Genomic DNA, 24,370 nt, shown 5'->3' on the forward strand with positions numbered 1-24,370 from the left:
CCCCCCCAGACAGTGTCCAGTGTCTCCAGAAGCTGCCCCAAGTGTGGGGACAGGGAACAGCCCAGCCCTGACAGAGCCAGCCAGGTCTGTCCTGCTGGGCACTGAGGTGACCAGTGTGGGGATGCCCCATCTCTGTGACCCCAGGAGACAGGGGGCTCCTTGCCAGTGCTGCCAACCTGCACCCACAGGCTGGTGGGGTTCTTTTAAATTATTTCAAACTGAAACACAAAAATATATCTCTGGAATAATGAAATACTGCCCTTGGCTTGTGGCTGGCATGGAGGGGCTGGGGTTCTGCTTGCTGGCATGGGCCGGGGGTGGGTGCCTGTTTTCCCATGGTGCTGCTGGGGGTGGGGAGGACCTCAGTCTTGGAGAGTTTGAGTTCTTTTTTCCAGCCATGGAAGGGGAAACTCATGCCAAAATGTGTCTCTCCAGCAGACAGAGGTGGCATGGCAGCAATGGCTGCCCTCTGCATGGTGGTGTCCCACATCTGGGCACATCTGCCTGCAGCATCCCCAACATCTGAGCACAGCTGCCCGCAGTGCAGAGGGGACCCCAAAACCTGCAGTGCCTCAAAAGCCGGGAGGGTGATGCCCAGCAGATGCTGGTGAGAGTTTTCCCCACCCCCTAGTGCCACAGGACCCTCTGCTTGTCCTGGAGCAAGAGTCAGGTGAGGACTGGAGATCTGCACTTGCTGCACCTTTATTTAGTGTTAACGGGAGGGGCACCACCAGCGACAGAAAAGCAAATATACACAGGAAAAGGGACCAGAGACAGTTGGGTGGTGTGCAGTGATTCCAGAAGCTGGGCCACCCCCTGGACTACTGAAGGAGCAGTCCTGCACAGGAGTCATTCCCAGAGGATGCACAACCACACCGACAACAATGCAGGGATCGGAGGTGTGCAAACACCGTCCGGCAGCGAGCCCAGCTCCATGGCCAGACTCACGCTCCCGGGAACCTGCTCTTGGAGAGGTATAAGCCCGAGGAGAGCGGTGCAGACACTGCGATAGCCAGCCCTGGAAAGCAGACACCGCCTATTCCTTGCAGCGTAACCAAAGGAAACGGGATGCTCTGCAAGGATAAGGAGCCACTGTGAAATGAGGAGTGCGGGTGGGCACCGAGGGCACCACGTGTGCGTTAACGGCGAGAGCAGCCGGGTGGGCGCAGGGCAGCTCGGCTGGGCCCCATCCGGCACCCGGCTGCGGAAGGCACGGTGCCACCAGCTGTGCATCCAGCTGTGCATCCAGCGGCGGGGACAGGGGGCACACAGACCTTGGAGGGAGCCACAAACCCGGTGGGGAGGAGTGTTCAGTCCTGGAGGTAAAGACATCCGGTGGCGAGCTTCCAAGGCTGGGAGGACGATTTTGGGGGCGATTTGCAATTTCAGCAGAAGTCTTTGTGTCAGTGCCAATTAACTTCCTCCCCCAGCCCATCTGGGAGCCATAAGCCAGCCTGTCCTGAGTCTTTTCATGTTTGCAGCTTAAATATGGGAGTGGACTGGAGTAAGAAACCGTTTTTGCTTTCCTGAAGGGTCACCCCACATCCCATAATCAGTGCTTGCAGCATGACCCCTGTGCCTGCCTGTTCCTCCCCAGTGACACTTGCCCAGGTGAGCTTTCTTTGCCACATTTTGGTATTGCCCACCTGGCTACTCCGCATTCCCTGTATGAGGGAGACAACTCGGCTACCTGACACTGCTGAGACAACTCAAGTGACAAACAACTTGGAGGTAACAAAAGGACTGGGAAGGAATACGGGAACATGATATAGCTTTGAATCTCCAGCCTTTTGGTTGCTTAAAATGGAGGTGTCCAAAAAATAATGGGTGGGAAAAATTAAAACATCATATTTACAAGTTCATATGCACTTAAAATACATCATTGAGCACTGTTTCTCTGATCATGCATGTCGTGCACCCGCAGAGAGAACGTGGCTCGGTCATCAAAAAAATCTTCAGAGTTTTTTTTTTTTCCTTAAAAAAAATAAGTTATTTTAGACCTGACAAATCACTTGCCAAAGGGAAGCAGCTGTTAAACAGAAGCAGTGACTCAGTTATACAAGGGCAAGGAAAGCATCAGTCAACGAGCTTCATAGGCTGCATAATGAGGGAGGCAATTTTAAAAGCTTTAAGACACTCCCTCTCCAGCTCACCGCTGATTGCCAGTGCTCGGCGTGCAGCAACCCAAGTTTAAAGCTCTGGGGTGTCTAACGGTGACCGGGTGGCCGATGGCAGGACACGAGACCCTCCGGCTCTGCCTTCTGCCCAGGTGTGGAGGGTGGGAAGGCTCTGCTGCGGACTCAGCGTGCTCTCTGAGCGGTGAGTCGGCGGCACAGAGCCGGCCCGCGGCAGGGGGGAGGCGGCGTGGGGCAGGGGGAGTGTGTCCGGGCCTCCCGCTGCCTGGTAATGCTCGTGGCTGGCGGCGGCGGCGCGGTTTGTAATGCTCAGTGAATTCATTAATTCCTCCTCCCTGTCCCGTCCTCCCCAGAGCTCGCTGCTCTGTGTCCGCATTCCACCGCAGGCAGCTCGGGACCGCCGCGACCAGCTCCTACCTGCACCGGGTGGAAACGCGCGGCTTGAGTCCTCCTCCAGCTCCCCGGGTCCAGACCTGGAGCTCAGGTCCAGATCACAGTGCACCAGGGGAGGAGGCAGCTCCAGTCCTCCAGCCCCTCTCCCCGGAGCCAAGTGAGACGCCGGCAAAGCCGAGCCGCAGTCCTCGGAGGAGGATGGTGAGAGCTGGGTGCGGGTTTTCTTGCCGGGGATCTCTGTGGGCGGACGGAAACAGTGAGAGTTTCATTTCCCCGTGCTGCCGGGGCGAGGGGGCGGGGAGGGGGCGTCCAAGGAAGTTCAGTCCATCACAGGACAAGGAACAGGATGAGCACCACCAGCAAGATGATGAAGAGTACGATAATTGCACACCACTGCCGTCGATCTGGAAGGAAAAGGAAGCATCAGTCTTCCTGCTGTAGTGGGGAAGGAAAATTGGGGGAGCACTTTCCTTTGTTGTACTGCTAGGAGCTCAAAGCCATAAGAAGCTTAAAGCCATAACAAGCCAAAACAGCAGTTCCTGTGGGAGCATGCCTTACTGCAAGATACAACGCCACAGCCTTTCTCCTCCAGGATACATCGGGTTTCGGGAACAGCTGTGGGAATTCTGAGGTTTCTCAGAACTAAGTTCAAACAGATTTGATAAGCTGGTTCAAAATCAATTGGAAAGAACAAGCAGAGAGCTGCCATGTTCACTGTTCATTCATGGAGTAATCTGTTTGCTAGAGGAACAAGAAGGGATCTGGTGAAAGCTGCCCTGAAGAGCTCTGCCAGGAAGAGCTTGTGGCAGCTCCCCTTAGGAGAGGGCCAGGAATAAGGTTTCCCTGGACATCTTTACACTTCCCTGGCTCAACACTGCATTGCCTCTGAGAGCTGCTGTCTGCCCCTGTGAGACAATGGTGCAGCAGTGGGAACAGGGTGCTGGCACCCCCCAACTCCTGGGCTCAGCAGCTACCCTGGGAAGAGCCCTCCTGGTCGGCCCTGGTATGAGATGCCAGCAGAAACGCTCTTTTCACAACACTCGGAAACACTCTGCAATGATTCATGGGTTTTCCCAGAGGAAAGGGCAGATACACAAGGTTTGCCAGCGGTTGTGCTGCTGCTGGGCTACTGGTGACCCAAAGTGCACTGTCAGCACTCCAAGCGGTCTCTCTAGGGCTGTATTCCCACCACCTCATAAATCCCCTGGACAGCCTAATCCTGCACAGCAGGAATGCTTTTCCTCCTGGTTGGCTGCTGCCTCCACAAGGTACCTGAGCACCCACAGGAGAGGGGTACTGGAGGAGGTGACGCCAGGCACTCTGCCAGCGCTGGGAGAGGCGAGCTGGCGGCGGGGGACTTCCCGGCAGGCACGCCGGGCTTCCTGTTTGCTCTGCCCATGGCGCTCCGCCAGCCCACCGGCTTCAGGCACAGCCTTATAAGGACTTTTCTCTGGGTTCAGCACAGAATTCAGCCCTTTCCTCCACCAGATGATCTGATCAACGACAGGCCTGCAGGCGCCAGCAGCCCGAGGGCAGGTGGGATTCGGAAAGGGGCTTGCCGCAGGCATTCCGGTGTGGGGGAAGCCACACAGTGACCAGGGTTAATGGCACCTTGACAGCTTTTGTTCCACTGGCAGCACGGGAAACTGCAGCAGAGCAGGAGGCTGCAGAGCTTCCCCTCCTACCAGCCAGAGGGGGATTTTCCCAGCAGTAGTGGCATAAATAGAAAGGCATCTGTAAATAAAACAAAGGCAGCTGCCGGGCTTGGAAGTCTTCCCCCTTGTTCAAGCACTGAGAGCTGCTCCCTCCCCTCTGCTGGGTGGGTGGGAGCACACAGTGTCCCAGCCTGAAGATCTGAGGGCTTATCCCTGCCTTTCCGGGACTGGATTCCACTTCCCAGGACCTACCACTCGTCATGTGAGACACTTTGGCGAGCTTCTTCATGACGTTATCAAGCCGCGACTGAGTGCTGTCTAACTCGTGGGAGAAGTCATCCAGCATCCTGGGGACACAGAAGCAGGACACTGGTCAGCAGGTGGCACAACCCTTTGGGATTTAGCAGTGCGCTCACATACACTGATCAAAACATTGATGGGATCAGAGTATCACACTTTGGCAGAGAAAATGAGCGTGCCTCAATCTCCTGGAAGCACCCAAGGGGAAAAAAAACCTGCTGAAGCAGCAGCTCCGCTTTGGTGGGAAGCAGGAAGTAATTTGGGACTCCTGTCAGACTGATCCCTGCTGTGTGTTTGGGGCTGAGCTCTCACGCATCTGCAAGGTGAGGGGGGGGGGCTTTCCTCCTTACAAGAGGAAAGTCTCATTTATAATCTGTGATTAGCAGGGACTAGTTAGATCTAGGTGCCAGCTTGGACTTTAAATCTCTTTTCTTGTTCAAGGCTTGCAGTGGAAGCTAAAATCTTGTTTCAGTCGTGTATCAAGCGGGAATGAGATCTGCAATTGCTTTGAAGGTGCTTTTTAAGCTCTGCGTGGAAGTTACCGCTCTACTTCTTCCACCCAGCAACTGCAATGAATCTCAAAGCCTTCCTGAATCCATGCTTTATCAATGCCACTGCACATCCAGAATCAAGGTACAAATCCAATTGTCTCCAGCCAGTGGGACTTTAAAGCTTAATGCGTTTAAAAGGACAGCTTCCTTCATCTGGAGTTCTAGGGCACTTGTTAAACCTTCATTCAGTGGGGAGAAAGGAAGAGTTGTAAAAACCTCACTGTGGTAGTTGTGTGCTAGTCTAGCAAGCACCGATGGCTTGTGTGATTATCTGAAAACAGGCATACCACACTGACCTCTTCTGTGAGAGCAGAGGACTCTCACACTGCAGGACTTCACACAGGGGGTGGGTTTAAAGTCCCCCCCTCTTCATCAAAGACCACACCACGTCACAAGTGACACGGCCCTCCAGACTCCTACCAGCCAAACAAGGAGGGTTTTTAGGTATGAACCCTTCAGGCCTCTCTGGAAGCACTGCTGTTAGCCTGCACAACTGGGAACTTGTTTGCAAAGGACAAGAACTGGGAGAGAAATCTAATTTATATGTAAATGGGTGGATGCAAATGACTTTGTGAGCTGCCCTTTAACCCTTTGCGTGGGTGAGGGCTATTTTTAGCTTTAATGATGAAGAGCACCTCTGTGTTGTGTGTTTCAGGGCGGCAAGGCAGAGCTGAGAGCTCCCAGCTCCAGCAGTTATCAGCACAAAACCCTGCGGAGTGGGGAAGTGCTCAGTATCCCCCCTTACATGGCACCTCCCTCTCTTATTTGTCTGCTGGCTGCCTGAGGGGGAGCATGTGCAAAGAAAAGAGGAGGAAAGGTAAGCTGGCAGCTAAGCCTGCCCTAGGTGCAGGCTTTCAAATGAAGGAGGCTGCAGTTGGATCCTTGCAGATTACAGTACATAATGCTTTCCAAAGGCTGCCTGAGGGACCAGTAAATTCAAGGCCCTAAAAGGGGCAGAGAGAGGTGTTTGAGGACCTCCAGCTGTGTTGCAGCCAACCCCATACTGGGTTTTTGTTGCCACATCCCACACTTACACTGCTTGCTCCTCCAGCTCCCCGCCAATGCGCTGGGACATGTTCTTCAGCACCCCGATGCTGCCAGAGACCAGCTCCAACTGCTCATCTTGCTGCTCCACAATCAACTGGGGCCAGAGAGAAGGGAAACGGGCAGTTACAGGTCTGCCTCCTGCAGCTGGGCTGGAACCAGCTGATCCAGTGGCCAGGCACTTGCTGCTCAGCCAACATCAGCTGTGAGGCCTGGGCTCAGACTTAAGCCACCAGGAATGAGGACCGTGTTCCTAAGAAATGCTGGAGAGGTGACAGCCATAGGAAAGCCTCTGTGGTATGGCATCCCCATGGCACAGCAGGCTGCAGCCTCCAGACATCCCTGCAAATCCAGCCTCAGCTCAGCCACAACACACCCACAGCTAAAACGACTGTGGGAAGCCACAGGAACTGGTCATCAAAACCTCGGCAAGGTAAGCAAGTACAGCAGAGGACATCTGGGAGCCATGCTGATGCTGTGCCTGGGAAATGCAACCTGGAACATGCTGCAGCTAACAAGGGGTTAATGCAAGTAAGAGGCTGTTGCAGCTTCTACAGCTAAAAATAGCCAGCCTGGCTCCATGTGCCAAAGGAATAAGTCTGCTGATGTTTTAAGTCATTTTCAGGACAGAGTCATGCTAAGGATTAGATTTACCCTAGTTACCTATTTCTGAATCTATTTATCTTCCTAGAGTCAGTAGGTAAAACACTTCTGGAAGCTGGGGAGGCGTCACAGGTCAGGAGATTTAGCAGTTTGCCACCTCTGAGAAGCTGCCTGAGTAAAGGCCTGTAGTTGGCTGGGCTGCTGCACATGGTCTGTGCCCGGCCCGGGCACTTCTCCAGGCAAACTCCCCTGTCAGCTGGGAAGTGTCAGCTGGGAAGTGCCTCGCCAGGGGTTCTCCCAAAGCTCAGGCTTTCTCACTAATCTCACGGTGACAAAGGCAGGAAAAGGAAGCAGGCGCGTGCTCCTGCTCCCAGCCTGTTCCGAGGGAGATGCACAACAACAACAGCAAACACTTTTTAACCAGGGGAAGTTGCATAAGAGAAACGGGTTCTTTTCTGTTTGCAACATTTCTACTCTCCCAAGGATTTCAGCAGTCCTTGTACTATTACAGCTCAGCACGCTACATATTCCAGATCATGCTGATTGCCTTCTAAACAGAGCAGAAGCCTCATGCCTCAAAGGTTAAAAGCTCAGTGCCAAGATGCATCCGAAGCTGTGCTGTACAGGAAATACAGGCAAAGATACATGCCACAAGCAAAGAAGACGACTGTCAGGCTCCTGGATCCAGACCAGCCAAGGACTGGATTTTTTTTGGCTCTCACTGCCTGTACCTCATCCCCCAGCACCCATTTGGCAGCAAAGCTATTTATTCCACATGGTGCCAGCTGCCTTACCTGTTGTTGTGCTTGCTGCTCCTCGATGAAGTGTGAATTTGCTAATTGCAGCTCCCGGTCCAGACGGCTGTATTTGTCAGGTCCAGAGCTCCAACTCTGATTCCCACTGTCTCCCAGGAGTGCCTAAACAGATGCAGAGAGCCCTTAGCAACACCCTTGTGTCTGCTCACAGCCCACCTGCACGGTGTAGTGGGAAGGCAGACAAGGCAACACTCCTGTACACACACACACACACACACACACATAGAGCATCCCTTTCCTCCTGCTGCTACTCAGCCAAACTGCTGTCATGGACTAAACCAATACAATGCCAAAATGCCAGCCTGGTAAGTCTCTGCAGCCTCGTATTGCAGATATGCCTCTCCAGCAGCAGGAGGTCTTCGCAGCACAAAGGTCTAGCAAAGGCCTGCTCAAAAGGCACAGCACTGTGTGCTGGGACATGTGAGCTGGGAAGTATCTGGATATATTGTGTTAACAGATGTACAGCTCGAACTGAGCGCTGTGCTGCTAATGACAGGGGCTTAAGAGGGTCTGGATAAAGTACTTAACCAGTTGAGCTGACAGTAAGATAGTGCAATATAACCAAAGCAGTGCTGTATGCTTATGTTCTATGATCCAGGCTGCCCTCCAGCAGGCGCTTCAGCTGCCAGATTACCAGGTTACACTTGCACCCTGCCCTACGACCTGGACACAGGAAAGCTTGTGCAGAGCCAGCTGAGTATGTCTGGTCCCTGGAAGTGGAGTAACACAAGCAACAGATGCTGGACAATGCACCTGCAGGTGAGGAGCTGCACCCTGCAGCAGTAGGGATGAGGTAGGGAGCTGTGCCCACCAGTGTGGAGGCAAGGCTGACTTGTAACAAGACCATCCTGCAGCCCCTGCTCGTGGGCAGGAGGGGATGACTGAGTATTTGTGAAGAAAAGCAAGACAACAACCAGGTTGCTCTGTCAGGTTGAAAACTAGATGGTCTCTATGTTCTCAGACATGGAGTCCAGCAGCCTCTGCAGCCCAGCATGAGCCTTCTGGGCTGGAGGGAAGGCGAGGGGCTGGGAAGGGAGAGGAAGGCAGCAAGGGGAAGTCAGTTTTCCTGACCAGATGTCGCCATGTGAGCTGGGCCATATGGTCTCCCACAGCCAGCAGGAACCTTGTGCAAAAGGAAGCAACAAATCCCAGGGAAAGCTACAGGCTTGTTTGAGCAAGGGTGTCAGGGACTTTGCTGCCTCAAGTGTTTGCCAAGCACATCAATTAGCCCTGTGACAAGCTCAGGAACCAGCTCTCTGCTTCTCAGTGGCTTGTTGCAGTTTGTTGTTTTTGCCACAGGTGGTAAGGCTGATGCAGAACAGACAAGTGAACTGTGCACACCAGCTTTACTGAGATGGCTCTGGAAGTCAGCTCTGGGATCTCCTTACAGCCTCCCTGTCAGCCAGGAAGGAGCACAAGCTGCATCTAGTTCTATGCCTTAGATTACAAGCGCAGACAACTCAAGATTCCTTGAGCTTCTTCCATCTTCTCACATGGCTATTATGGGAGGCAGCTGTGCAAAAGGATATTGCACCATCTTGGCTCCTAAATCCAGCAGAGAGCAGGATTACATTCACTGACATGGATTCTGAGGCAGTTCCCCCCGAGGAGGAGGAGGGAGATTTCCCTTTCCAAGGGATGATGCAACGGTGACAGTTGTACACAACTAGATCTGAAGACACAGACAGATGGCGAGTGCTGACTTACTGCTTTGAGAGACAGGCTTGGAAAAGGGTGGCAGCAACGTGCCTGTGAGAACCAGCTCTCCCAGGTCAGCCAAGCAGACAGGGCTCAAACACACAGCTCGGCCCCCACGTGCAAACCCCTTCCCAGAACAAAGGTTGGTAAGGGAATCAACTACAGACAGGATACACATTGTAACAGATATATATTGCCTGTTTCTGGCTCTCACCTGCCTGTTTTTTCTTTCAGCCAGCGCTTGCATGGAGGAGTTCGACATCTGATCCTTCATATCCTGTTTGTTCAACAAAAGAAGCAGCATGTGAGCACTGGATTTGAGGTGACAGGCAGTTCCAGGGTGTTACAGGGCTGTCTATACCCAGCAAGGGAAGGGAGGTTTTCTTTGAGAATGTACAGTTTTGAAGAGTCTGGAAAGATATCGTAGAAAGTTTCATTGCAGTTCATATTGTTCTACTAATGCTAAAACCAATGGCAATGGGATATTTTGATAACATTCCTTATTTACTGCTCATTTTGCTCTACTACAACCAGAAACACTTTGATTTGTACAATAAACTAATATTCCCATTGATAGAGTGTAAGGAAGAGTAATGTTTGTTAAGGCCTTGGAAGCCTGTAAACCCCTGTGCTTTGTTCCCAGGTTTTATATTGCATAGGATGAGGCAGGTTTCCTGTCGTGTGGCCAACCTCTCTGTCTGTGCCTAGGTTTTCTCCTTACCAATTAATTTTTGCTGTGGAGTTCCTGCAGAAGGTCACTAACCACAGAAGGCTCCCCATCTCAACATAACATAGTCTAGTTTTTTTATAGATTAGCAAGTAGTCAACACGATCTGGTAGAGGCTGATCCACCAGCACAGTTCTGATGTCATCAGAGCATTCAGGTGTGTTTTACTGTTCAGAGATGTGCAACTCATCACTCAAGAGCACCAGATCCCATTGGTTACCTCTCATTGGCTAACAATGCATGTTCTGCTGCACATCACGAATTCCTCCCCGAAAACTGGAAGTCAGCTGCACATTGCCACTAACCAGTTTCATTTACCAGCAGGAGACATCGCTCCAAAAGCCATTAGCCAGCAGTTTTCAGCCAAGTAAAGAGGACCAGAGAGCAGACTTGCCTGATCCTGCCTGTTTGGGAGTGGACCACAGCAGGGGCAAGGCAGTGAGCACATGCCTGCTGCCTGGGGCCAGCGAGGTTTCGGGATCAGTTCCCAGGTAAGCCTTAGGAACTGCACCCAGACCGCAGGACTGCAGGTGGGGTTACAAGCCTGCTGCCAGCCACAGCAGTGCATTCTGTGGAGCAGGAACATCAGAGTCATGAGGGGCAGCAGAAACTCAGTGCAGCTATTAATAGAGAGAAAACTTCCTAACTAGCAGCTTGTTACCAGGCAGTGAGGCTTTGGGGAAGACATTTCTTCTCTTTTTATTGCTACCAATTTGTTAAAATCCCCTTTTTGCTCCTGAAGTGTGATCTTAAACTAAAAAAAAATCCTCCTTGAGTTAAAAATAAATCTAGTGGTTGCTTGGACTATTTTTCAGGGGTAGGAAGTTGAAGTCACCACGTCAATAACGCCAGGCTTTAACCATCTGCCAGTGTTTAAAGTGGTCTCCCTATTTTTGAAAACTAGTGCTACAAGTGGTCAGGGCAGTTGTGATTTCCCTAAACTCTGAAGGGAGGCTCCAGCCTCCCCTGCATCACAGGGGGGTCTTTACTCTTCCCCCCCAGTTACTACACATTCCCAGGCTCAGTGTTGTAAGAGAGGTGTGAAGACTTCCAGGGACAGCAGCAGAAAAGGAGGGAATGCCATGAGACACCCGCACTCCCAAACCCACCTGGGCAGCCCCAGGCGGGAGCGCACGGGGAAGAGGAGGAAGTCTGGCACTGAGGAGGTAGCAGGTTTATTCTCTGCTCCCAAGCTTGCCTTTTTTTAACCCCTCTACCTTCCCCAGGCTCTGACCCCAAGCCCACACTCCTTACCCTGACCACCTGCCGCGTGCTGGTGATGAAGGCTTTCCTGATGCCCAACTCCGTCGCATCAAGGTTGAATTTCCGCGGGTTTGCCTCGACAATGCGTGGGCAGCGAGTCAAGGAGCCCTCCGGAAGTGGTGTTGGGTGCACACACGGACACACACAGCCCCCAAGCGTGCCAAGTGGCCATTGTTCTGTGCCCGCTCCCAAAATTTGATTAGCGAAGTACAGAACACTGGACGGAAGAACAGGCATGGCAGGAATGTACCGTGCACCAGCGGTAGGTTCCTCCTTTCCGTGTTTTTTTTTTTGGTTCTGTGATGCTGTGCAGCACTTTCAGGAGAGCTCAGATGAACACAAGGGAAAAGGAGTATTTCTGGAAGCCAGCCTAGGGTATGACTGACTCCGCAGAAATCCAGATTCATACAACACAATAGGCTTTCTAGAACAAAGCATCTTAGAATATACCTTGTAAAAAGGGAAACAAAACAGCAAGGGGAAAATCCTTGCCTTAATTTTTCGTCTGCAGTTTGAGAAGGGCTAATGTAAATGTCAAATTCAATCTCAAACAGTCTTGATTTCTGCAAAAAATGGCAAGCACTGGTACTTGGGGATTCAGTACAGCTTGGGAACCACAAGCCCCTACCTCCAAAGGACCACAGAAAGGATATTAATGGTTTCATCCAGGTCTTCCAGGTCCCACTCGATGCTCCGCAGGTTGTTCCTGAGCTCATTTGTGGTCCAGTCGATCTCTTCTCTTGTGGCGATGGAGGGATCCTGCAAGAGCTCTGTCCACCTCTGGAAGAGCCCCTGGGCAGTGTTCACGGCTTTCTGCACCTCCCTGCAGCCGGGGGGAGTGAAGAGAAGCCAAGGAATTATCATCAGCTGCCCCGCAGCAGTGACACTGGGACAGCCCCGTGTCCAGCTGAGCAGGGAAGCTACGGCTTCCTCCCAAACATCTTTCCTTCAAACAACTAGTTTGGTTTGTAAAATAAGGATTTGCCCTACCTCCTGGACAATCCTGTCTCTTGCTGCAGCACAAGGTGCTGAGCAGCAACAACTTACAGCCATTAATGAAGGGACCTATTTCTTCAGGGGAAGTGTCACACGGGCAAGCCAGGGCAGAGGGTCTGAAAGAGGCAGCTCTTTGGCAATCCATGTTTTGCATTCCTCTCAACAGTTTTCCTCTGAAGGCTCTTGACTACCCATGTAAGATACCCCAAGGGCACACAGAGTTACAGGAACTGTCCCCACAACACAGCCAGGCAGACTGTTGAGTGCAGCACTGTTTATTTTAATTCAGTATTTAAAAAAATACACAGCCCTACTATGCTGGCTTAGGGAACACAAGTTTTTTCTGCTGCTCTAAGCTCTTTTGGAGACGAGTGCATTCACAGCAGGGGAAGACTTTGCTGACAGCACTGCTCTGGGGCAAGCAGGTTTGTAAATTTGGGTGGTGGGCCCTCAGTGTGGTTATCTGTAGTTACAAACTCTGGGATCCTGAGCTGTGAACTTCTCCCCCAGGTTCACAGGGAGTTGGGATGAAGTTGAGACCAGACGGTGCTGGTGCGAAAGGTGGCCACCATGAGCTTGCACACAGCATCCATGTCAGATGCAGGTGTTTCACCCCAGTGAAGGAAAGCAGGCTAACACCAGGAGAAGCTCAGGACAGATGAGATGAGCCCACACCCTGCAGGGGTGCCAGGACTGCAGCTCTCACTGTTACACCAGGGCCTGAAGTCCTCAAACTGCTATGTGAGCTGCAGCTCTCAGTGCGCGCCCCTCCTCTTCCCGCACGCCCACGGCTCCGAGTCTGCCACATCTAGTGCCCTAAAGTCAGCAACCCACACTGAGGATCTGGAAAACTTCATTCCCTACTCTACTTGCCAGCAGTGCTTTTGGTTTTGTGGTGTTGGTTTTTTTTTTTTTCATCTGAACACACTTGTGGAAGTACCCAGAAGCAGGAATGTAAAGCAGAGCTGGATGTCCTCCGATGGGAAGAGTTACAGACACCAGGAAAGCAAGCTAAATGCAACTCTGGTTGGCTCCACAACCACCAGCCCCTCAGACCTGCCAGGTAATAATTAACTCTGGGAGCGGCAGCACATCCCCTCTCCCCTCCCTGCCCTTCCCCAAATGCCGCAGGAATCTCTCTGGAAAGTCTGACAGGACATTTGCTCCCCACCCATGGCAACTCCTATTTTTTCCCCTTAGCACCGTTTCAACCTGGCAGAGGGCCTCACTTTCCCTGGCTGCACCAGCATCCCTTCCCACACCTCCTGCACTCCCGTGGCTTCCCCCATCACCCCCCTATGAGCCTCTCTGCTGCTCCTCAGCGCTGTTACATTGACATGGAGCAGAAGACCATCCCCCAGCCAAAGCTGAAGGTGGTCCCGGGGCTGTGCTTTGAGACTGCAGTGCTTTCCCAGAATCACAGAACAGCTGGAGTTGGGACCTCTGGAGATCATCCAGTCCAACCTCCCTGCCAAGGCAGGGTCACCTGAAGCAGGTGACACAGGATGTGTCCAGGTGGGTTTGCAATGTCTCCAGAGAAGGAGACTCCACGACTCCCCTGGGCAGCCTATTCCAGGGCTCTGCCACCCTCAATGTAAAGAAGTTCTTCCTTATATTGAGGTGGAACTTACTGTGTTTGAGTTCATGGCCATTGCTCCTCATCCTGCTGCTGGGCACCCCTGAACAGAGTCTGGCACCAGCCTCCTGGCACCCACCTTTGAGATATTTATGTGAATTGATGAGATCCCCTCTCAGTCTTCTCCTCTCCAGACTAAACAGGCCCAGCTCCTGCACTCTCTCCTCATTAGAGGGATGCCCCAGACCCCAAATCATCTTTGTGGCCTCTGCTGGACTCTCTCCAGCAGCTCCAACGGAGCGACATTTACCCTATTAAGAATAATTTTCCCTTGACCACCTTTGTGTTTGCCTGTGTTCCGTCTCCTCTCCGCTCGCTTCCTCTCACGGCCATTGTCCGTCCCACAGCCTGGTCCCCGCTCCTCTCCCCCTTCCCCCAGGGACACCGCGGCCCCCCGGGTCCAGCCGAGCCAGCCAGCCCGCGGGGCCCGCTGCCCGCGGAGGCCGCATGCAGCAGGGCCGGGGTGCCCCCGCGGAGCGCGGGAGGCCCAGCCGCGGCCGACCCTGGCCGCCTGCCCAGGCGCCTCCCCGTGCCCGCCGCCCCCGCCGAGCCCCGCGGTGCCCGACTCAGCCCCTGCACGCGGGGGGGCCCCGGCGCCATTTATCCCCCCCACACAGAACCCCTGCCCGCCGATCGCTCCCCTCTCCGGGGCCTCCCCGCGCGCGGGGCGGCCGCGCCTGCCCGCTCCGCGCCCGGGAGCGCCCGTGGCCCCTTCCCCGTCGCCGACGGCCGTGCCTCCGGAGCCCCCGCGGGCGGCACTCACCCCTTCACCACGAAGAAGGGGTCCTCCATCGAACAGGAGCTAGCCGCCGCAGCCGCCTCACGCACGGCGCACCCACAGGCCCCGCCCCCGTCAGGGCCCGCCCCCCGTCACGCCTCCACCAGGACACCCCCCCGCAGCACCGCCTATAAGGGCGTGGTCTGGTGACGTCACGCCGCCATGGCGCGCGGGGGTCGGCCCCGGCGGGATCGTGGAGCGGTCCCGGCTCTGCCAGGGAAGCTCCCGCAGTTCGTCCCGCGGTCCCTCACAGCCGCATAATCACATACACAATCGTTCAGGCGGGAAGGGACCACTCCGGGTCATCTGGTCCCACCTCCCTGCTCAAGCAGGGTCATCCGAGAGCACATGGCACGGGATTGTGTCCAGGCGGTTCTGGCATATCTTCGGTGAGGGAGACTCCACACCCTCCCTAGTCTCTGTTCCAGTGCACAGTAAGTTCTTCCTCGTGTTGAGGTGGAATTTCTTGTGGATCAGTGTCTGCCCGTGTCCTCTTGCCCTATGAATCAGCACCACTGAGCAGAGCCCGGTCCATCCTCTGACCCCTCCCTTCAGATACAGTCATTGATGAGGTCCTCTCTCGGTCACCTCTTCTCCAGGCTGAACAGGCCCAGCTCCCTCAGCCTTTCCTCCTAAGCGAGATTCTCCAGACCCTTGACCAACTCAGTAGCTCTCCACTGGACCTGCTCCAGGAGCTCCATGTCTCTTACACTGTGGAGTCCAGAACTGCTCACGGTACTCCAAATGTGGCCTTGCCAGGGCTGAGTAGAGGGGTGGGATCACTTCCCTCGATGCCCGAGTCTCAGCAGCCCTATCATGACAGAGGTGGTTCCATATTCCTACCTAGTGCCTTCCCACAACAGGGCCCAGACTGAATCACCAGCATCACTGTGCCACCAGCAAGACAGTGCAGAAGGTGGTGTATGTCCTATTCCTTGTGTTATGTGGATTTCTAATGTTAATTAAAAAAAAAGAAGAACAAAAAGCAGCCTTCTTAGTGAAGAGAGGAAGTGAGGTAAGGAGTTCAACCACCATCTCCTCACACACCTGGGGTTAGCAGCTGTATTGTCCGTGCCAGACTATTTTGTGTGGAGGACATTTTGTGCTTTATGCCAAAGCCAGGACAGTAACTTTTTTCTCCCTCACAGGATTTGCAGTCTTACAAACCTCATACAAGCCAGCCAGCCAGCCTCTTCACCCAGGTTCATCGGTCACGTCACAAAAACCTGTGCCCAAGCGTGGAGATAATCCAGAAAAAGAAGGGTTCCCAACCATTTACCTGCTCTGCACAGGCACAGGGATCTCCTGCTGAAAGGGTTTCCTCCACCTACTGCTCATTTCTATTCTGCACCCTGCATTGGAGGTACCTTTCTCACTCCTTGCTTATTTGCTATCCTAGTTGATAAAATGAGTAATATGCACTTGCCAAGAAGGAGGGGAAACTTCCAGCCACAGGGAAGCTCCAACAGCTCTCCCTGCAGCATTCTGAGGCCCCACATCCCTCTCACCCTACGTGCCGGAGTCTTGGCACTGTGGGGTCCCATCCTGCCCTGGGCTGGGGTCCCCGTTCCCAGGAGGAGCAGCTCATCCAGCCCGTGTTCCCAGCCAGTGTGGGAGGAAAAAGGAGGGAGCTACAGGCAGTCTGCTCGGCTCCTGCTGCCCTTCCTTCCCTGGGAAGGCACAGGCACTGCTTCCTTCCTCCTGCCTTCTTCGGGGTTAGAACAGCCCTGTACCACTTGGCTGTTGTCCATCCCAGGGTGAGGATCCCTCCCTCCCTCATTCCCACCTCTCCTAAATCTCTGGGCTCTGACAGCTGCGAGCACAGGTAGCCCTGGGCAGGAGGGGAATGGAGCCTGCAGTGCTGGGGGATGTGCCCATCCCCATCCACACAGCAGAGATCCCTCTGCAAAGGGATGTCCCTGCCTCACTCCCATGGGACAGTCTGGCACAACGATTGATTTTGCAGAGGCTTGGCCAGGAGGATTGCCCCGCATTCTGACCGAAGTGCACACCCCTGCCTGTGCTTCCCAAACATGGCAGTGGTCCAGCATGCTGAGCAAAGGCAGTGCCAGTTCACTGAGGGAATGGGCACAAACCCCACTGGCAGAGGTGCCTCCAGCATGGGAACTGGATACCTGGCTTTTGCAATCCCAGCAGTTTTCCTCACCAGTGTGGGGTGGGAAGGCTGTGGCACATGTTGAACCGGTTTCTGCAGTTTTAGGGGGTGAGAAATACTCCTCCTGCTCCGGCCAGCCCCACACCAGGTGTGGTGCAATAGGTGGCAGCTTTAGGGCTGGTGTTTGCTGGCCCTTCCTTGCCTCATCTTGGATGGTTTTCCCACGCTGGCAGGTTTTGGGATGTCCCTGCCAAACGTGTGCTGAGCATGGGAGGTTCCCTCCAGGAACAAACAGAGTGCCAAGGAGTCACTGGGCCAGTTTGTCTGTCCCTGTCCCCCAAAGGCCTTCCACTCCCCAAAGCCTCATGATCCTCCCATGACTTCTGCATGTGCATCACCTGAAACATTCATTGCATTGGAAATGAAAAAGGGAAAAGCTCCCGTAGCCTCTTAGAGTTAGTAGCTAAGAATTTCGGAAATCCTTTAATAAATTATGTGTGTACTTTATTCACTTAATTGAAAACAATTTCTTTTTTTACAGAATCATTTAGGTTGGAAAAGACCTCTAAGATCATCGAGTCCATTTGTGAAAAAGTGTAAAGCTTCACAGAGCTGTTGAGGGCTGAAGGTAAGGTGGTTTATTTACTGAAATTTAGGGAAGTTGCAAACTTTCCAGGAATAAAAAAAAGACAACCTGGTCTTTGATGCTGGAAATTAATTTATGTGATGTAGTAAATTATTTAGATTTTCACCTGAAAGCCACTCCAACTGTGCAGCTATGTATTTTTTAGAAGGAGAGCATGTTCCTTGTGGGAAGCTCTGATTTTGGGCTTGGAAGCAGTGAGGAGAGTCTCAGGAGCTTTTCAGAATGCTCAGCTGACCTATTCCTCCTGGGAGAGGAGCGCTGGCTGCACGGCACACAGCTGCAGAACTGGTCAGGAAAGATCTGATGAAACACTTCTGCACCAAAAAGTGCCAACTCATCAAAATCCCAGCTGTCTGCAGGAAAGAGCTGGGCTCCCTGGAACTTTTATCAGGAAAATCTTTGTGGCGTGTGTGTGCATGCACAGGGAGGTGTGTGTGTGATCCCATACCAGCCTGGTGCAAAGAATATGTGTTTGGTGGCTTTTCCTCTTGGGGAAAAGCTGCACTGGTTTGAATTTGGATTTATGAAAGTAGAGGGGACTTCCCCCCTCCCCTCTGAAGAAGTTTTACAGCTAAAAGAAGAAGTGATAAAGAGTTTCAGACGCTTTGGTGTTTTTCCTCCTTGTTTGCATTTTCAGTGAAAACTGAAAATTTTCAGTGGTGATTTTAAGAGGGTTAAGACAGTGATAATGATACAAAACACTGGTCTGTAGCTAAATATTCAGGGGTGTGGTGGACAGCGAGGGTTTACATCAAATCCTGAGGGTTTTCATCAAATCCTACCCACTCGTGGCCTCTCTGTGTTCGTCCTGAACCTAATTTTTCACAAATCCTTGGAGGTTTCACTGAGAGGCACAAAGGGAACAGATGACACGAGGCTCAGCCTGTGACACGGTGACCTACGGGGGCAGCTCCGAGGTGTTAAAAGAAGAAACAAGATGATGAGAGGTGACTGCTCCTTGCCAAGAGGGCTTGGATGCTGGATGCTCCAGGTGGAGCTGACAGAGCAGGTCTCCTTAGCCTTGCAGTTATCTAGGAAGGAGAGAAGCCTGACCAAAGCTTCTCCTGGGGGCTGTGGCTGTCTCTCATGGGCTCTCACTGTCTAGCAGAGCTGGTTCCATGCCACAACCATACTCTCAGCTGGGTTCCTAACAGTGCCAGGCCTGTGTGCAGCACAGACTGACAGGGCATCTGGACAAAAGCAGTAAAAATGCCATCAAACACGGCATAAATGAGCAAATGCAACGTGATAATTCATGTTAGGATGCAGGGAGACTGTTCAGAATAAGGGTGGTTTGGGAGAAAACTAATTTTCTTCTTTGCAGTGCATGAGCAATCGGTTATTTAATGAAGGTGAAAACGGGAAATGGAATTGGGGAAAGGTGGCATTGCTTTCTGCAGGGTGAATCCCTGCCTGTCATGGGATGCCAGGGATGCTGAGGCCATACCTGGATCCAAAAAAGGGTTGTTAAATTGCAGGACTAGTGAGGTGCTGGACTGCTGGAGTGCTTGTTACTTATACGGGTGAGTGAACTTTTCTCCAGCAGCCTATCCCTATAATCTTTCTTGTAATCCCTGCATCATCCATGGATGACCTCTCCAGGACTCCAGGCTCCCCACAAACCAGGTGAAGGATGAGGCAGCTGGAGGAAGGTCCTTATAAGAGGGAAGGGGCACAGATCAGCAGGAACAGAGGCAGTCAATGCCTGCTGGCAGACACAGATGTTTTATTTTGCAGTTCTCCTTGATGGTGGGAGGAGGGATTCGACAGAGAGGATCTGCTCTGCCCTTGGAGAGGATCTGCTCTGCCCTTGCTGCTCTCGGTGGTTGCTATTCTGTGGTGTGATTTTCTGGCAAGTCCCAAAGACCCTGATCCCCCTGGGGGTCCTTGAAGGAAGTGGGAAGTGGAGCGGGCAGCCTCTCCTAGGATAAGAAACAGCTCCGTGGCTCCAGAGCATCATTGTGCAGCCTCCCCATCAGGCCCAAGCGGGAAGCAGTCGCACAGAGGACACATCTGCACTCTGGGGCGTGCAGAGGGCTGTGGTTGTCATTTGCCCGATGGCTACAAGGAAGGTGACATTGAGATACAGGGAGAGAGAAAAAAAAAAATAATTAGGCTGAGACTCCTCTGGGCAGAGGATGTACCCTGTGGATTGCTGAACTGTGACTGCAGCTGGCTCTGCGCGGAGTTCTCGTGATTAATTGGGGATGTTTAACCCCAGCCGCCGAGGCTGCCGCCTTCTCCAGCACAGGGTTTGCTCGGGAGCAAATCACTCCAGTGAAAAACACCGGCTGGGCTGGGAAGCCAGAGGATCGTCTGCTGGGCTGCATCCCAGAGCTGTCCTGCTTCTTTTCCCCCTGGACACAAGGCAGCCTTTGGAAACGGGACAGGACCCATTGCAGGCGTATCAGAGAAGGAAAAAAACATACAGGAAGGTGGACTACAATAGAAGGGTTGTCTGATAGGAAACCCCGGACAAATAAATGCATTTTTTTCCCCAGGAAACCCAAACCAGTTCCATAAGCCACTGAAAGATATGGGGCCATATTTTTCCAAGGGAAACGGCTGCCTGAAGAAGCTGATAGCTGGGACTGGGGTTTTTTTTCCCCCCTTTGTGTTTGGAGAGGTTGCATGAGGAGTAGCAGGATATCTGCTGGGCAAGGGCTCCGGGTCACAAGTCTCCAGAGGACGGGAGGGAAATCCCAAGCCTGTGTCTCAGAGCCAGGCAAGGGAAATTTTAAATCATTAATGTAGGGGAAAAAGGGGGAATCCCAGGTCACTGGGAAAAAAACCAAAGACGCATAGGAGAGAGTCCTGCCTGCCTGGGGTATCAACACTATAATCTCTGTCGATGGGAAGGGGTTTTTAACTCCGGAAAAACCCTTTGCTTTCTAGTACATGGCTGTGCTGCAGGCTCACACCTCACAGTGGTTTCGGGGTAGGTGACAGAGCTGCTTCCTCTCCTTTGGGTTTAGGTCTGTATCGATTTGTTTGCGTTTGTTTCGCTTGTGTTTGGTTTTCATTCAACAGCGATAGTGGTCGGTACTCTTGGCTGTGTTTTGGGATGTTTCCCAGCTCTTCTGACCTTATCTCCAAGCACGGATAAACCAGAGCAGTCGGGAGCCCTGGGGGATTAGTTACCGATATCCGATTGCGGCAGGTCCAGACCGCATCCATGCGAATCATCAATATTTCTGGAAAAAAAACCCAACCACAACAACCCTCCTCCTCCACCTCCTGAGCGCTGCATGGGTCCCTCACAATTCAGATGTTTATTCCCATCCAGAAATGAACTCAAGCTGTGGATGGATTCCCATTTGGAAATGTTCCTCCCTGTCCTGTTTCGTTTACGTCAGCGATCGCTGGGGATGTGCCTGGATCTCCCTGGGGCTTTGGCTGTCCTGAAGCTCTGTTTTTGCTGCAGGCAGCTGCTGGTGCAAAGGCTGTAGCCCCAACCCTACTTTAAGTGAGGGATATCTGGTTGATTTGTTCCCAACCTCTTCCCAGAAAGGGTCTAACGCACAAATCCTGGTCCGAATTGAAGAGAGAGGGGCCGATGCACTGCAGTGGTGCTGAGACAGCCAGGGAAGTGATGGATGAGTTCAACCTGTGCTTTGAGGAGACCTTAATTTCACTGTCCATCCTACCAGGAGGGTTTTCCACCTCTTTACTGCATATGGCTTCCCTCCTGGGGCCTGGGCCACACATTTGGTGACAGGGAGGGGCTGGCGGGGGGTGTGTGGGGAGGGGGACAGGCGCCGCTGTCGGAACAGGATCTCGCTAACCACATCCGCATCCCACGGCTGCAGGTCGGGGTGGCCGTGCTGTGCACCAGATGGCCGTGCCAGGACGGTCTCCAGCCACGCTGCCGCCGCGTGGGATGGGGCTGGGGAGGGAGGGGGACGGGAGAACCACGGTGCCGCCAGAGCTGGGGATGCAGGCAGCCGGCTGTGGATGCAGCCCCGGCATCCCACGCTGCTCCCGGCCGAGATGCAACCGCACGAACCCCCAGCGAGCTTCCCGGCGCCGACCTCCTCTGCTCGCCGTCGAAGGCGACTTTAAACGCCTCCAAAAACACCCGGTGGTGTGCGCGCAGCCCTCTGCAATTATTATTTGTACCACAAGCTGCTTCCTCCCTCGAGCTGCTTTTATCTCGCTTTGTTTTCCTTTCCAGGTGGGGCCGTGGGCTCCCTGCTGCTCGGCCTCCGGGGCTGCCTCCTCTGCAGGCTCTGCCGGCCGCAGCTTGCTGGCGGAGAGGCCACCTTTGTCTGCCAGCCAGCCAGCCCGTCCGCCCTCCTCCTCCTCCTGCCAGAGCTATTTCGGGAAACAGCAGCTGAGCCGGAGGATTGTTAATTGTTCGTCAAACCCCTTTCCAGCCCGCTTGGATCACATGAGGAGATTAGAGCGCCCGTCACACCCTTCCCTCCGCCTCCTTCTCCCGTATCCCCCCCTGACCCGGCAGGATGGGGGGCAGTGCCCCTCCTGCGGGCAGATGGATGGACACGAGGTGCATCCAACCGCCCGGGATGCTGGTCCCACCGAGGCAACGGCTCCCACGCCGTGCCCAGCTGTGGGAATCACAAGGATGCCAAGCCGTGGGTATCACAGAGGTGCCCTGTTCGGAGGGCAGCCCCAGTGGGATCACCTGCCAGCGAGGCCACTCCGGGTGCAGGCAGGAGCCCAGGGCAGGCATGAGCCCAGGGCAGGCAGGAGCTCAGAGCAGGCAGGCAGACAAAGCCACCCCAGGCACTGACCTCAGAAGCAGCCATGTGACTGCCTCAAACTTACTAAAGCATGACATCAGCCTGGGAGGGAGCGGCAGGGCTGCCACCAAAATACTGCCAGGCTTCAACCGGCTGCCTGCTCACTGCTGGGGCTGCCTCTGCCTGTGCTGCTGCTTGTCCTCTCCCCCCTTTCCCTTCCTTGGTTCTCCTCCAGGGAAAGAAAATCACCACTCCACCTCTTTGCAAAGGGCAGGAAGAGCAGGCAGGGGCAGGGCAGATGTCAAGGCTTTTGTGCCCTGGGAATAAAGTGCTGGGGGTTGTGCCTGACAGACAGGCACGGTGCTGGTGGGTGAAACTGGTGGTACTGGGTACAAGCGCTGCTTGTCTGACATTCTGCACCTCTGCTCCTCCCTGCTGGCTCTCTGTATGAGCACTGAGGGGAATGAGGGACCACTCAGTACCCATCCCCATCCTGCTAATCCTGGGCCAGGGCAGGGAGAGGATGCCAGCCCGCCTGTTCCTAGGCAGAGTAGGTAGCCAAAGTGCAGTGACTGGAGAGAAATGGTGCCTCATGCCATCGGGGTGAGGTGGTGAGCAGCAGAACAGGTCAATCCACTCGGATCCAGGCACCTTCACCCAGCAGAGCTCCCACGCTACGTCTCCTCCACCTGCACGCGGCTTTTTCCAGCCGGTGTGATGACTTTGCACTGCTGCTCTTCATCCAGCATCTGAGCTGGGATATATGTGGCTGAGACGGATCAAACCTGACTTTATCCTTCTGACCCAGATCACCTCTGCTTGAGGATGCAGGTGCCCAGATCCTGCAAACAGCAGTCCCAGGGCAACACACCTGCTGATGTGCAAGCCTCTTTCCAGCAGCACAGCAGAACATTGTGTCACTGAGGGGACACGGGTGGCAAGCAGACGTGCCGGCTGCGGGCCAGGAGCCGTGACTGCAGTCCCAAACATCTGAGCCCAGACCTGCCCTGGCTGGTTAGACTGACCCGAGGGCTTAGGCCAGGGTGTTGCCGGCCCTCCGAGGTGCGGGGAGCAGGTTTGGCGGGTCTGGGATCCCTTGGTTCCCACCACTGGGACTCGCATCCCTCTGGCCTCCCACGCCGGGTGTGGAGGGGACAGCCCTGCTCCCTGCGGTCGGGAGAGGCTCGCCCTGGTGTGGGCAGGGGGAAAGCTGGGACCAGCTGTTTTGGACAGTGTTTTGGCTGTGTGGTTGGGCATGCTCTGGTCTAGTTGTTTCAGACAGCGTGGCAGGCTTGGTGGAGGAGGTGGGCACTTTGAGATGTCAAACCCCAGGTTGACCTGCTGTTGTATCCAACACCCAGAGAGTGTCATTTGAGGTTTTCCTCAAGCTATGCTTGAGCAGGAGGAAAACATGCATTTGGTCTGAGTGTGGGATTTTTTTCTGGGGAGAAGGCTCTTGTTATGTCAACTCTGTTTTGTTGTGCCTGAATCTTCACCTGTTTTTTGTTACCACTGTGACAGCCACCCTCTTGTCCTTCCAGCAAACCAGGACATGGTGGCAGATCCTGCTGGTAAAACACCATGACAGGCTGTGGCTTTCCTTTGGGGGAGTCTAAGGTTTAATCCCCTGGGAAAAAAGGGATCAAAGTGAGTTGTCATGTGTCACTGGGAACGGAAACTGATTCTCAGGGGCAGCACATTGAACTTCCTTAATTTTGGGCCCTTTCACTTCTCTTCTTGCAAGTGGTGGCTACTCCCGGTGGATGAAGGAGGGTCCCCACTCCAAGCCCTGAAATACCCTCCAGGCTTTTTTAGAGGATTCTCTGGTGCCTGGAGCTGTGTCTGGGGGTAACTGTGTTGTTCCCTGTGTTCCCCAGCCACCAGGCTGGTCCTGCCACCAGCCCTCACAGCTACAACCAAGTGAGGTTTCAGTTCCCAAATAAAGTGCTCCAGTCTGTCATGATCCCCATCACCCCTGGAGATGCTGATGGCCTGTTATCCTCCCCAATCCTCCCCTGTAGCCACTTTGTGAATCAACCTCTTCTACCCTGGGCTTTCTGCAAGCTTCGCTGCCAGACCCCTGGAGCAGAATTCCGCCTGGCAGCTGGGCAGGGATGGCTTTCTGCTCCATGTCAGGGCAGATTTTCCTTGAAATACTAAAAGACACATTTCCCCCTCCAGCCAACACCAACACCAGTTCATTCTCTAACACGACAAGATGTCAGAGACGGGCTTAAATTGCGGGAAACCTCTCTAACCCGACAAAACAGGGGTTGCTCTTGGGTTGTTTTTATTTTTTTCTTTTTTTTTT

At 53.7% G+C, this 24,370-nt stretch overlaps 1 protein-coding gene across 1 annotated transcript; it reads right to left on the reverse strand.

The window, feature by feature from the left end:
- Positions 1-686: 686 nt before the first annotated feature.
- On the reverse strand, positions 687-14,630 carry STX6 (syntaxin 6). The gene is made up of 8 exons (XM_018079119.2): positions 14,580-14,630; positions 11,838-12,007; positions 11,176-11,270; positions 9,409-9,471; positions 7,476-7,598; positions 6,069-6,175; positions 4,436-4,530; positions 687-2,932 (listed from the first exon to the last, which is right to left on the reverse strand). Exons 1-8 carry the CDS (start codon positions 14,606-14,608, stop codon positions 2,856-2,858), a joined length of 759 nt encoding a protein of 252 aa, XP_017934608.2. The 5' UTR covers positions 14,609-14,630; the 3' UTR covers positions 687-2,855.
- Positions 14,631-24,370: the final 9,740 nt, after the last annotated feature.

Source organism: Manacus vitellinus, unplaced genomic scaffold (genome assembly GCF_001715985.3).
Source record: "Manacus vitellinus isolate BGI_N305 unplaced genomic scaffold, ASM171598v3 scaffold_44_pilon, whole genome shotgun sequence".
NCBI classification, from domain to species: Eukaryota; Metazoa; Chordata; class Aves; order Passeriformes; family Pipridae; genus Manacus; species Manacus vitellinus.

Excerpts from the sequence above, each read along its gene's own strand:
- STX6 (XM_018079119.2), bottom strand. The coding sequence starts at position 14,608 with ATGGAGGACCCCTTCTTCGTGGTGAAGGG. Across the intron at positions 11,271-11,837 it reads AGACCTGGATGAAACCATTA|GCATTGTCGAGGCAAACCCG; the intron begins ATATCCTTTCTG and ends CTCGCTGCCCAC. Across the intron at positions 7,599-9,408 it reads CTGAAAGAAAAAACAGGCAG|GCACTCCTGGGAGACAGTGG; the intron begins GTGAGAGCCAGA and ends GCATCTGTTTAG.